This window comes from Chiroxiphia lanceolata, chromosome 3, assembly GCF_009829145.1.
Source record: "Chiroxiphia lanceolata isolate bChiLan1 chromosome 3, bChiLan1.pri, whole genome shotgun sequence".
NCBI lineage: Eukaryota > Metazoa > Chordata > Aves > Passeriformes > Pipridae > Chiroxiphia > Chiroxiphia lanceolata.
Window position 1 is genome coordinate 101,373,276 of NC_045639.1, and position 14,127 is coordinate 101,387,402.

Here is a 14,127-nt window from a genome sequence, read left to right on the forward strand (position 1 = left end):
TTGATTAAAATGGCACCTAATAATCTTCATAGCAGTATTAGTATTCACAGAATTAGTGTATTAGTACTAGCAGAATTAGCAGCAGCTTCCCCCCCCTTCATTTGTGTCGTTGGGTAGCTAAGACTATGAAGTCTTTTAAATGAGATAATTGCATTTTCTTAAAAAGGAAGTGTCTCTTCGGAGCAGATAAAAATCTTAAAATTACACATGTTCTGAACGTGCTTTCAGCCAGCACAAAGGGCGAGGGATCTGTCCCCGGCTGCCCCTCTTCGCGCACCTCCATGGATGAGCCTTTTGACGTGGGGAGGGGGACGATGAAACCTTCACGGGGGAGCTGAGCCCGGTTTTGGAGCTGAACCCGGTTTTGAAGCTGAACCGAGGCCTCCCTCCGGCGCTGCCGCCTCGTTTCCCGCCTCAGGAAGCGGCGAGGCCGCCTCCCCTTCCCCGCTCCCGGCGGATGTCCGGGCGCGGCCATGGCGCTGGCGGAGGCGGGAGCCCGCGGGCGGCTTCTGTGCTGGCCCCGCGTCCTCCTCTTCGGAGACTCCATCACTGAGGTAGCGGCTCCCCCTGGGCCTGGCTCCGCAATTCCCGGGTGGAATTCCGTGGCCGTTCCTGTTCCTCGTACCGGGGCCGGCAGCCCGGAAGCATCCCGGCGTTACCCGGAGCGCCGGTGCCAAGCGCGGGGCTTGGATTCGTTTGTAAGGGAAAGCGGGACGTGTTCCCTTGGGACTGCGGTCACATCCCTGTTAGACCTGCCGTGAGGGTGTTCCGGGAGCCGTTACGCCTGCTGGGCGTTTATGAGATTTAGAGCCAATACGCAGAAATTCTCGAGGTCCCTACGTTAGAATAGACATGTGGTGAAGGTGTAGCTTGTGGCATTTCGGTGCCAGGGGCGTTTTCCAGACCCGGAGCCCCGCGTGGTGTCTGTACAGCCGCTGCCTGCCCTGCCCTGGCTCCCGGTGCGTCCCGGCTCTGCGGCTCCCTGTGTCCAGCTCGCCCAGCACGGAGATATGTTCTGTGCTGATGTGACTGAACCACGGCCTGGTGAACATCTTTGAGGCAACAACACCAGCTTTTTAGTGTTGAATTTTGGGTCCCTGCCTTCTGCATGGTGGAGTGGTTCACTGACCTGCTCTGAAAAAAGACTTGGCCGGCGACAGAAGTTGTCTTTAGTGGGAGATCGGTGTCTAAACCGACTCACTATGCAGAATTGTAGCAGGGAGGGTGGTGCAGCAGTGGCGATAAGGAGAAGGGGTTCATTTTTCCACTGCTGTAAGAGGTAGGCATCACACTGCACTCTGAAGCAGCATGCAGAGAGAGGAGTTTTGAGAGGTGCTCTTTTGAATGAAAGCACAGTGAAAGGATCTTAGAAATAAAGTAGAAAAATATTACAAACAAAACAAAACCAACCCTCAGTGGCCAGAATGAAACTACAGTCTGGCAGCAGTCAGTTTTGATTTTGAAGGGTCTGCATGGTCTGCAGGTACAGCCCCGTGTTGCCTCGGATGCCAGTGATGTGTCTGGGTGAGACCGACGCTGTTTCACCTCGGAGGGACCGGGCAGGGAGGGAGTGAGCGCTGCTGCAGCAGTGCCAGAGGCCATGCACAGAAAAAGCTTTTGAGGAGGGAAGGTGCCAGTGGTGGGGCTGACCTCTGGGGGAGCAAGTTCTAACCATTTTCCTTGCTTTCAGTACTCCTTCCAGGAAAACGGCTGGGGGGCATACCTTGCTGACAGACTGGTCAGGTGAGAGCTTAAATTTCAAAAGTAATTTCTAGCATGCAGAGTCATGTGACTTTTCTAAATGAAAACCAACACAAGTTAATATTTAATGTATACTTATTTATTAACATTTATTTATTCAGCAAAGTGGAACTGCTTTGGTGGCAGCATACCGAGTACTGGTGGAAATAATCATTGGGTGTTTCTACTCAAAGCTTAAGTGGAAAGAAAAAACTCCTTAGTGATTATCAGGATTGTTTTCTGGTTCCATAGTGTGACAGGTAAATACTAAATGTGCAATCTGTGCATGCACTTTCAAAACATGATCCCATTGAAAACTCCTGTGACATCTCATTTTTCCTGAGAGGGATGGAGGCAGATATCCTGAAAGAATGGTTCAGAACTTCCCAAGTTTTGTTCTGGTGGACAGAGGAGAGATGTTCTTTTTGATATGCTTCTCTGTTTCAGAAAATGTGATGTTGTGAACCGTGGGATCTCGGGGTACAACACCAGATGGGCTAAATTGATTCTTCCAAGATTGATCACTGAAAGTACTAGTGCTGAAAGTATTATTGCCATTACTATTTTCTTTGGAGCTAATGACAGTGCTTTGAAAGGTAGGGTAGCTTTCTTTTTGTCCTCTTTTTTTCCATGACCTGATCTCTTAAGACAGTTTTACAGTTTAGCAGAAAAGGCAGAACATTTCATAGGCTTTTCCTACCACTTCTCTGGGAACTGGTTTCTTTTCATTTATACAGTGGATGATTTTCAGTCCTTTTTTTTTTTTTTTTCCAACTTTTAGTATTAAAAAAGTAAATTTCAGGGTGCTCAAGAATTAGTTGTATAGCGATCACCTAAAACAGGAGTTGGGCGTTTAGCTTTTTTTTCTGTCTTTAAAAGAGTTTGAGTCCTTGGTAGATGAGCTGAGGAAATGAGGGAAGGTAGCATCTGGTTTCTCTTTCAGATAAGCATAGCAGCATGCACAGCTAGTCTAATCAAAATGATAACATCAGTGCACAAAGGACTGACTGCATGTCTACGGGACGTTCCAAAATTTTCTCTGCATTCAAGAGAGTTAAAAATTTTAGGTCTTGGTTCAGATGAGGTTTGAGGCAATTATGTGATCTAAGTTATGGAGTTGTAAGAAAAAGCATCTTGGAAAAAAAAAGGTGGTTTTTTTCCCCTTTGCCTTATTTGTGTTAATTGGAGTTCTGTGTTTAAAGTTTTGTTTTGTCTCCTTTGGATATTGAGAAACAGCATTTTCCTACCACACCTCCTGAATCCATGGTTGAGATGGGCTGCATACTGGGAATGAGCGTCCACAGTCATATGCTGTGTAAAAATCCTGTTATGTTGTGTAATGAACCTGTTACACATAATAAATAAACCTGTAAGCATCTCAACATCACTCATGCATGTGCTCCACCCTGACAGATCTGAACCCTAAGCAACACGTTCCTTTGGAGGAATATGCTGCGAACCTAAAGAGCATGATACAGTATCTGAAGTCAGTAGACATTACTGAAGACAGGATTATTTTGATAACACCACCACCTCTTCAGGAATCAGCTTGGGAAAAGGCGTGTCTTGCCAAAGGTAAATGAATGATGTGGACGGGCAGAATTTCTGCTTTTTACCAGCACAGTGTAAGTTACTGATCCCAGGTTAGCAGATGATTTCCTTTGTGCTTGTGCCAGATTGCAGCCATGTTCTCAGCAGTGATGGAAAGGACTGCTGGCTGTTTTGCTAAACAACTTTTGGATAAGCTTGTGGAGTAACTACCAACTAATTATTAACATCCTTTCCGAAGTGTCAATTGATCTGTTCATGCATGGAGCTGACAGAGGTGGCTGTCCTCTAAGAACGTGACGTTTGGCAAGATGTCTTAAGCACATTACATTGTGTCCCAGCAGCTTCCAAAATAATATAAGTAATGGAAGATATTTTGGCATTTTATGCCTTAGAAAGTTTTATACTAGTCACAGCAGATTTCATATCTATTTGGATAAGCAGTAATATCCTAGCCAGGTTTATTTTGAATTGAAAAAAACCAATTCTAAGGATGCTAATAAAAGTACCTGAAAAAGAAGAAAAAGGTGCTTCAGTGATTTCCTGTTGCATTGTTCAAGCTAACTCTAAAATTAGAGACATAACAGCATTGCTTACTTTGTGTTACTGAGCTGGTGGAAATTGCCATAATCCCACTGACTCCACTGACAGTGTTGTCTTTTCTGTTGGGACAGCTCGTCCAGTTCTTGCACATTTATAAAAGACTTTTGAGTTAGGTCAGGCAAATACAGAGCTGTCACCTTAGTGGCAGGGTTTTCTCTAATTTAGGTGGTGTTGCATATCCTGAGTTGTGCTTTCAGTCAAAGCAGTAATACTCTGAAGATGACCTCATGTTTAAACTGCATTAACTTAGACAATATACTTGTCTGAGTTTGTGTTAGAAGGCTTTGATGTGGTATCATGTGAGCACACCTCAAATGCTGCTTCTCTGGCTCCCAGCTATCAAGGAGCACTTGTAAAATGTTAATCCATTTTTATCTTAAAGCTGTTCTTTTTATGGGGTAGGGAGGGAGGAAACTCATTTACAGCTTGAAAGTCCCAGCATCTGTCTAAAGGAGATTGCTGTCTAGGGATGAACAGAAGACAGGGTGATCTCAGCCTGTGGACCACAGGTGGACTGTTGTGGGCACAGTGAGCAGCAGTATCAGACCACCTGCCCTTCAGTATCCAGGAGAAATGTTCTGCCTGTTCCTAGTTTTGTCAGATAGATATCAGAGCAAAGGAGAGATGGGAAGCAGGAGGATGGTGATGTACACAGGAGCATTTGTCCTTGTGTAAGAAGAAGCACGGAAGGAAACTCGGCTTCCAAACGCAAGTGCTGTGGGAGACAGAGTCAGAGCCCCTGCTGAAGTCAGGGCTGCTCTTTGTCAGCTGTGTAGCCATCATTTCATTGCAGAAGGCAAGTGGGTTGGTCTGGCTTTGCTAAATTTGTGTTGATTGTTCCTTCTTGTCCTTTATGTGCTTGGAAATTAATTCCAAGAGGAGGTAACCCCAGCATCCCTCCCAGCACTGGGGTGAGGCTGAGTGATTAACCATTTCCCATGTATTTTTTCTTGCCTTTCTTAAAAATGGGTGAAGTGTTAACCTTCATCCAGTCACCATGGGTCTCCTGTTAGCCATGAATTTTTGTAGGTGGTAGACAGTGACCTCACCAGTACAACAAGCAGCTCCCTCAGGTCAGTCCCACACACCCAGATGCATCTAATGTCTCTGGGTATCCCATTGCCTCTGAGTATCATTACTTCCCACTGTTGAGAGTCCTCCTTTCGAAACTGGGTGAGTAGTGCAGGTCAGGGTAGACCACTGGGTTGCCTCCTTGGTCCCTCAGGAGATGCCCATATTCCCTGAGTTTTCTTTGGCTGCTGCTCTTTGCTTATAGACCCAGCATGTGCTCCTGCAGAGCTGCACATTGAGAGCAGGTGTGTGTTTGTGTGTTTCCAGAAGGAAAGAGAAGATGAAACTGTTGAGAAATAATCCTAATGATGAAAGAAAAGGCAAAGGGAGAATAAGAAATTATCAACTCTGTTAGATTACAAGTCATAAGAGAGGGAGAGAGATGGGACTGCAAGGGAGGTGGGGTTGGGACCTGGGAGGTGAGGTTGTGAGCAATACAATTTGGCAGCAAAGGGAGCTCTCTGTGGTGGAGGCTGAATGAGCTGAAAGGCCTCTCAGTCTGTGGAAGAGGTGAGCCAGGAAGAAAGCTGAGAAGTGCCAGAGTTAGGAAACAAAGGACCAGTGAGGCTGCCAAAGATATTTTTACCATGAAAAGAAATGATGGGAAGAAAGAGGTATCAGTATGAAGAAGTGGAAATCATAGAATCATAGAATCAGCTGGGTTGGAAGGGACCTCTGAGATCATGAAGTCCAGCCCTTGATCCACTACCGCCGTGGTTACCAGACCATGGCACTAAGTGCCACATCCAGTCTCATCTTAAAAACCTCCAGGGACGGAGAATCCACCACTTCTCTGGGCAGCCCATTCCAATGGCTGGTTCATCAGACGCAAGGAGAGAGTAGAGTTGGAGTTGATGAATTGCACTTCAGGTCCCATTAAAAAACTCCCCAACATAACTTGGTGATACCCTGCCCCAAAGCTTCCCTGTGTCTGTGCAGCACTGCTGGCTTAGAGCAGCTGGCACTGAGCACATACTGAAGGTCCAGCTCTGGTGTCACTGAGTGCACAGATGCAGCAGCTGTGAGTGCTGGTGAAGCTTTGGACCCAAATGTGCCCTGCTCTCACCAGCATATTTCAGCTGCTGCAAGGAGCTGTTAAATGTGGGAAGTCAGCCAAAAAGTAGGAGCTGAACTTGTAAATAGATTTACATTTAGTTTACTCTTCTACCTGCTTTTAGCAGGTATATGAAGAGTTTTAAATCTATTCACTGATTTCACCTAGATTGCCAGAAGGTGAAAGCTGTGAACAGTACAGATGTAAGAGTCATGCTGTGTGCTTGGTGCAGTTGCCTCACACCTGTTGCACATTTCTTAACAAGAGTCTTTTTGAAATTACTCAAAACCAAAAGGTGCCCTGAAAGGCACCACCCAGGCTTTACTTCTGGCCACTTACTTGCAGTGCTTTGGATTTAGTTTGTAATTGGTTATGTCTGCTGGTTTAACAAATTGTGGCACAGAAGGCTGAAATCAAACTGTATCAGTCGCGGTTGCGAGATGTTCTCTTTGTTTCTGGTTGGTAGGTGACAAATTGAACCGCTGCAATGCCACCACCGGGCAGTACGCCCAGGCCTGTGTCCAGGTCGCCAAGGACTGCGGGACAGACGTGCTCGACCTCTGGACACTGATGCAAAAGAATCAGGTGTGATGTAATGAGAAAAGATTCGACACTGTCATGAATTGTGAAATGCGTTATTTAGCATAGAGGAACTGGTGGTGCTGCATTAACACTGACACGATACAAAATATATCCAAGTTACACTTCGCGGAAGGAAAAGAGTAAACCACAATGCTTCATAGTGGGCAATGAGAAATAAAGCTTAATATGGCCCGGCCATGATACTTGGTTAGCAGATGTCCCCCGTGAATAACCTTTTCCTTGGACTTGAATCATGGAATAGATCGAGCATCACTCAGTCTTTTCCTGATGGGTAGCAGTGACTTCAGCCATCAGAACATTCTCTTAATATTTTAGGACAAATGGAGAAAAATAAAACCAGTATATATATATACCAACTGGCTTTGAAGGATTACTCCAAACCTTCTCTTTGCAACTAGCAAATACGCTAATACATGTCTTTGATCTCCCCTGTAGGATTTCTCTTCCTATTTGTCTGATGGTCTTCATTTATCACCAAAAGGCAACAGCTTTCTGGCAGCTCAGCTTTGGTCACGCCTGGAAAACAAAGTGTCTGCACTTCCTTCCCTGCTTCCTTACTGGCGTAACGTGGACCACACGAACCCCGAGGCCAGTCTGCTGTGAGATCCCCTGCAGTGAGGAGCCAAGGCAGCCACGCCAGACACAGCCAGCCTGTTATCCAGCAGTGTCCTGCAAACTGTGTCCTCAGGGAACGGTGTATGGGGGGAGGCCCCATCAATGCTCTTCTGTGTCACCTTCTCTTAGTCTGTGGGAGAATAAAGATGAGACCACTTGGGATGTGTTCTGGGGTGGTTTTTCTTTCTGCTGCTGGTACCAGGGATGAGCAGCTCTTTCCTTGGAAGACTCAGAAGAAAATGATTGTCTCAGCTGCTCTGTGGCCAAGGGACAGAGGCTTCCCTGAGCAGTTTCTGGCCTGAGCTTTGGGGGCTGCACTTTGATTAATACCATCTACTTGCTTTAAACACTTAGGAGCTGATAAGAGGGAGTAGCATGGAGTTTGTCAAGAACCATTAATGTCAGTCCAGATTAATTTATTTGGATGTAAGACGGCAGGAAAAGCAGTCCTCTGAGTTTTAGCGAGACTCTGATAGTGATACAGTGTCATCGGAGCAGGGGTTTTAAAATTTAAGTTATTTCAGCACCCAGCAGCAGCTTCTTTACACTTGGCACTTGTGTATAGGCACAGATTTCAAAGCAGTGCATGTTCTTGGATAGTATAAAACTGGTGATGTACGAGTTTGGAAGAATTACTTGAAAAGCTCTGCATCTCTGCTGACAAAAGCTGCACCGTATGTCATTTGCCATCAAGCTAAGGAGACCTTTCAGGTGAGCTTTGGGATTCATCCATAACTTAACAACTAATGTTAGAGGTGAGTACTGCAGACTTTGTATAGTTTTTGACCAAGAGAACACAAACTACAAAACTGCCTTTAAAAAATGAAAAAAAAATTTGCCTGAAACTTAGATGAAATTTAACAAGCATGGAAAAAAATGGTTTGGAAAATAATTGGCTAGAAAGCCAGATAGTAACAAAAATGAGGACTGTGCATAAAATCAAATAGTTTATCACTGCAAACATAACCCCTCCATAATTCAGGTCTTATATTAACAGTGAGGTTGGCATGGAAGAGATGTGTTTATCATGCATTTATTATTTATTTAGTGGGTGAGACAGAGGCTGATGAGAGCATCTCATGATGTCCTGCACTGTTAGTGCCATGAGGCTGCCTTAGCTTCATTAAATCCAAAATCCATCATCTACAATGTAACAGTTTTATAAACTGGAGAACAAGTAGTTACATGTCATGTGCCTGAAGCCAGACCAGAAGCTAGTTTGATTTATAAATATTTATGAATATTAAAGTGGACTGCCTCTAATAAATGCTTACAGTAAAGACTGAACAGTGAAAGCAGATCCCTGTGGGAAGCTGTGAATCCTCCTGCCTGAGATGTTACAAACCAACCATGCAAATACCTCTTTCAGTTTCTGGAATACAACTCAGAGAGGGGCTGGATCCAGTGATTTCCAAGGCCTGCTCCAACCCTGTATTTTCGTGCTCCCAAGCACCTGCCAATGCCTGGTTTTCACCTGGGATGGAAAGACCTTTGTACTGAGAACATGCACTTACAGATTTGCTACCTGAAAAGGCATTTGAGGGCACCCCCGCACCTTAACTTCACCACCTGAACTGATAATAATCTGCAGGATATGTGGCAAGACCAACTCCATCCCCAGCAGGAAGCAGGGCAGGCCTTCGAATGCAAGTCTGTGCCAAAGATGCTCTGGTCCCGGCTTCCACAGCAGCTGAGTTTCAGAAAGGAGCAGTTGGAAATGCCTGGCTGAATGCCAGACTTTTAACTCAAGAGTGTGACAGCTGAAGAATGGAGATCTTTTCAAAAGGACTACACAGAAACAGCTCTTGTTTAACTGATTTTTTTTTTTAATATAAAAAGCTTTTATTTTTTGGGGAATTAAATTAACTCCTCACACATGTACTTTGCACTGAATCAAAAAAAGAAAACCCAAACAAAAAACAAACAACCCCAAAGTTCAAACCCAGTATATAAAACACAATAGCTAGTCAGATAGGAATACCATAAGGCACACGTTCAAGTATTAGTGTAACAAGTATCCTTGGGTGGGGAGGAGCTCACACAACCCTCCAGCACAGGTTTGGTTCCTTTCCCTCATGTTTAAAAACACAGGCTCACTGCAGCCGTGGTTCCCCTGTGGCCCAGTCCAGGCTTGTAACAGTTAAACAGTTCTGCCCTTGGTCATCTTCTGTCAGTTTTATCAGGAGATTATTGTGGGAGAAAACAGATGCACAATGAAGGTGCTGCTGTGATATCAGGACAGTTGCTCTGTGACTCCACTGTGTCAGTCCAGCTGCTACTAAGCCAAAACAATGCTCACATGGCAGTCCCAGCTCACCTGGCTCCAGGTGTACAGAGGACACCATCCAATTACCAACTTTTAACATCATGTTTTGCTACCTGTGTGAGAATTTGAATTCACAAAGTCTCCTCCTTAGACTTACTCTGCAAGTTTTAACAAAGGTTTCTTCATTTCTTTACTAAATTCACAATTGTTTTTAAGCAAATGCCTCCCCTGCAATTGAGTGATTCCCCCCCCGCCTGTTCAGGCAGTAGGAGCTTCCAAAGGCCACAGAGACCACAGAAAACAGAGAGACAGCCATTTGAACATTTCAACAATAGTGTTGCCTATTTTAAATTAACATTCGGAGAAACATTTCTGCACCGAAACAACTGCTGTAAACAGCATTTTAAAACGTCATCACCTGCATAAATGATTTCTCCTCTTACACTTCTTTCTTCTACCAGACACCTGCGACACTCAGACTCAGTGCAGAGGGGGAAGCTCCCAGCAAAAGCCACAAAGACAAGACAACCTCATTGCTGAGTCAAAAGGGTTTCATGCTAGAGGAGCATTTCCCATGCACTGTATAAGGTTTAACTGCTTTTGTGATCCTTTTATTTGTTCAGAAGCTGTGTATCTAACGCTTCTTTACTCTGATTATGCATTTCTCTGAATGCTGCGAGACTGTATTTTTATCTGTTTCATTACTCTTATTCTGTTCTCAAGGCATTTTCTTAGGCTTTTGCTTACATGTACCTTAAATTTCTAAATGGTCTACTCTATATGGAACATACTGCAGTGTTTTCATTTTGGTTTTAAAAGCCCCTTAATTCCGTCTATCAGTGCTGTCAGACTACAAAATATTAAATTATAAAAAAGGCTGATATACACAATCCAGTATCCATCAGGATACTTGGTTTTGCACCACAGGTTGAAGGAAATGTTAAAGGTCAAGGAAACAGAAGAACAAATCCAAAAAGCTTCAAAAAACAAGCCAGTTCTAGTTTGGATTTTCCTTTTTAAAAGATATAATGCTCTAATAAATGTAATTTAAGGAAGGTCATACACATGACCAGCATCTGCAGTAGGTCACTTCCTTATTCTCCCACTCCCTCACAAAAATATATATACATATATTTATATTTATAGAAATGAAATGGTTTTAGATCCTTATTTTGCAGACACAAGCTGTACATTTGGAAGGCAGCAAGACACTAGCATTCTGTTTCTTTGCTGTCCACCCGGTTCTGGCGCTGCAGTTTAAAGGACGAAGCTTTCTCACTCCTAATGACAGGATGGTCTGTCAAGTCCTCAAAAGATTTGGCGGCTGAGCTGCTATTTGGGAAAGGGTCCTTCTCAAAGGCATCCTCGTCGATGTGGGAGTCGGTGCTGGGATCCTCCTGGATGGTGTCCATCCTTTGGTGGTCCTGTTTGGGTGCCGTAGTGACGGCGGGTGCGGCCGTGAGGGGCTGCAGCGGCTGGTGCCGGCTCGTCGACTGTGCCGTGGGGAAGGGCTTGATGATCCGAACGGAGGCAGAGTCCAGGCTGCTGAGCATCTCCACGTTCTGCAAGACACAAGCAGCCATGTCACTGGAAAAAACCCCACCAGGACATAGTCCAGGGTTCAGTTTTTGAGTTGTTTTTCAAAGGGAGGAAGTACCTCCGAGGAGCACCTGCACTCCTGTTAGGATGGTTTAAAGGCTACCACATCCCCCCTCCAGTCCCTGAAGGCATTTTATTTCTGCTTCTTCCTTCTCTGTATAAAGCATCACAGTCTCAATGGGAGAGAGCTGACTCGGCCCTATCTCCCCCAGGCCCAACACTGCTTTGGTGAAACCTAGGACTAGAAATGCAGGGTCAAGCCGGATGATAGAGAGCTCAGTGCAGGGAAGCAGTCCAAGGTACAGCTTATTCCACTCCTCCAACCTGGAGAGTTCCTGGTTTCATGTGCAAGAAGCTGACCCGAACACAGGGTCAAAGACTGGAAGGACCAGTAACATCACAACCAAATTCTGCAACCAAGATTAAGATAAAAGTCCATTGATTTCTGCTTCTTTTTAAGCATGGTTTGGAAAACATCTAGAGATTTCTAGGCATAAAAAAATCCCCATGGACCTCAGCAAATGCTAGTACTGGGCAGGATGAGATGAGTACCTGCTACCAGTACTGCATTTCCCAACTGCTCCATCCTCAGCAGATCCAAAAGACACAAGAACTGTTTGCTAAACTGTTGCTGGTGCAAGGAGCCCATTAACAATACCTGAGCTCTCTCACTACACCTGCTTCTGGGATTTTCATGATTGAACGCAGGTAAAAAGCTCTAAGGTGACTTTTCTCATGGCATTCAGGACCAGCTACGGGGCACTCAAACTAAGATCACCTTCAGTTCTGTCAGGGTAGATGACAGAGGCAGTCTGCCTCAGTGGTCTCTGACTCCAGTGTGCTTCCCTCACTGGTTGTACAAGGAAGAGCTCTGCAAGGCTTTTTTTTCCCCTCCCCTTACAAAACGACATTACCTTAATCGAATTATTCAATTATTAATAAGAATTAGGTTGTCCAAGCACAGGAAAGGATACCCAAAAATCTATGTCAGAAGATGCCCTGTGCTGGACCATGATTAAATATTATCTTCGCACTTTTTTGCTTTTCCCCTCTCCCAGCTCAGTATCTGACAGGTGGGAAGTGTGACTGATGGGCCCCTTGAGCAACTGGAAGGGTGTAGCACCTCTGGTCTCTAGAAGCTGCCCCCTGCAAACAGCCATTCTGCAGCAAAGACAGGGCATTTTGCAGAGATTTTTGAGCTTCGTGTGGTTCCCTGACACCACTTGGCTGGGAACAGGCAGCCTGTGGCTGAAGCTGCCAAGTGACCTGTGCCGAGGGGATGCCGCACGCGGTGCTCCGCGGAGCAGAGAGGCTTCCTGCCCTGGGAGCTGCAGCTGCTGCCAGAGAGCTGCTCTGGCAACAAGGCACAGCTCTGACAGGAAGGAAGAATCTACCCCACCAAGCTGCAGCGCTTGACAAAGTGAGCGCAGGCTTGTTCAGAAATGGCTTCCTCTCAGACTGATCCACCCTCTGCAGCACAAGGCTTCGGGTGTCTCTGATATCACTTCTTTAATAAATTCCCTGCAGACACCCAAGGTTCAGGTTTTCCAGTACTCATTGGAGAGTTTTCTGTCAATTCGGGTTCAGACAGCAACTTACACTGGGGCAAAACAGGGACTTCGTGTTCTCCTCATACTGCTTGTCCAATTTCTTGTCCTATTGGAAAACAAACAAAAGCAAACCCAAACAGACAAACACAAAATAAGAAAGTAAATTTCCCAAAGGCAAAGTCCCTGTCCCCTTTTTTTCTGTGGGGATACAGCACTCTGTGGGGCTCTTTTCCCTTCCCTTACCTCCCATGCCTTCCCATCCATCCCAGGACTGCTTGTGGGTGCAGCACTCCTCTGCTCTAAACCCACACTGCTGATGGTAGTATGCCACATGCCCACAATCTCAGTTGTCAAAAGCTCTCCCTTTCTCTTTAGCCATCCACCCAAGCTCAACCAAGACCACTTCCCACTCTAGGTCTTCCCTCAAAATATGGGTGTCTTATTTCTTCACAGGGCTTTAGAAAACTTCGACTGTAATGATAAAATTACCAAAATTATACTTGGGTAGAATTCAGGAGGCCAAGAAAGAAAATCTGCCTGGGAAAGAATGAGAAGGGCTCCAGGGAACAGTCATGGGAGCACAGGGTCTGCCAGGCCTGGCAGAGTTTAGCAGGATTTTTGCCTACTGAAGGAGCAGTAAGCCTTACATATGCTGGATTTCCCCACAGGGTTTACTAAAGGCTTCCCATTGGTTTCTCCCACAGACATCCACAGACATCTGCCATTTCATGTATGAAGGGAACACTTCTTACAGCAAAATACAACAGAGCAGTCATCTCAAAGACAGCTTACTCACCACACAGTGCACAAGGATACTGAGAGGAATCCAAAAGAGTAAGGAGAAGACAAGCACAGAGCCCACTATATTATCCGCTAGGAACTTCCCTGTGAAACCAGTTCAAAACTGTCAGTTACCAAATACTGTTTCACGAACATACACATCTATCCCCATTCTACAGCCACTGCTCAGCAAGTGAAGCCTCAGAACTGCTCAGAGAAGCAACAGGCTGCAGGAGTAGGCAAAGATAAAATTATAAAATTTTCTAAAATTATATATAATGTGTTAACAATAACAGGTTTTTTCTTCTGTTGTTCTCTGATGAGAAACGTTGTCAGGCTGTAACACGTAATATGAGTTGCTTTGGAGCAGCTTATACTGAGTCAGCCAAGCTGCCCCTTTCAGTTGTACAAGACACACTGCGAGTCCATCACCAAATTCTGATGCAAGAATCATGTGATAACTACCTGCCTCCCCAAACTAAATATTTGAATACCAAAGATTCACAAACTGCCTCTATCCAAGCAGGCTCAATAGCTTTAATAATTATCTAGGAAACAATGTTTTGTCCCTGGAGTTCAAGATTGAAAGCCCTAAGCCCAGATAATTGCACTGTGGAGGCAGCGTGTCACTGTGAGCACATGCAGTTATCACTCATTACACAGCACTGGCTTATTAACGAGGTTTGTCTGGTTCCAGT

General features: G+C 45.1%; 2 protein-coding genes across 2 annotated transcripts in view; one reads left to right on the top strand and one right to left on the bottom strand.

Moving 5' to 3' along the window:
- Positions 1-457: 457 nt before the first annotated feature.
- IAH1 (isoamyl acetate hydrolyzing esterase 1 (putative)) lies at positions 458-7,400 on the top strand. The gene is made up of 6 exons (XM_032684282.1): positions 458-554; positions 1,691-1,743; positions 2,188-2,336; positions 3,154-3,315; positions 6,483-6,601; positions 7,055-7,400. Exons 1-6 carry the CDS (start codon positions 474-476, stop codon positions 7,220-7,222), a joined length of 732 nt encoding a protein of 243 aa, XP_032540173.1. The 5' UTR covers positions 458-473; the 3' UTR covers positions 7,223-7,400.
- Positions 7,401-9,089: 1,689 nt separating this feature from the next.
- Positions 9,090-14,127, bottom strand: part of ADAM17 (ADAM metallopeptidase domain 17) — a 35,322-nt gene continuing 30,284 nt past the window's right edge. Inside the window, exons 17-19 of the mRNA XM_032684612.1 lie at positions 13,446-13,534; positions 12,699-12,755; positions 9,090-11,062 (exon numbers count right to left, since the gene is read on the bottom strand). Coding sequence (XP_032540503.1) covers positions 10,712-11,062; positions 12,699-12,755; positions 13,446-13,534 — 497 coding nt within the window. The 3' untranslated portion in view covers positions 9,090-10,711. The remainder of the gene's footprint in view (positions 11,063-12,698; positions 12,756-13,445; positions 13,535-14,127) is intronic.

Coding starts and splice junctions, on each gene's coding strand:
- IAH1 (XM_032684282.1), top strand. CDS start 474: ATGGCGCTGGCGGAGGCGGGAGCCCGCGGGCGGCTTCTGTGCTGGCCC. Junction 555..1,690: donor TCGGAGACTCCATCACTGAG/GTAGCGGCTCCC, acceptor CCTTGCTTTCAG/TACTCCTTCCAGGAAAACGG. Junction 2,337..3,153: donor TAATGACAGTGCTTTGAAAG/GTAGGGTAGCTT, acceptor CCACCCTGACAG/ATCTGAACCCTAAGCAACAC.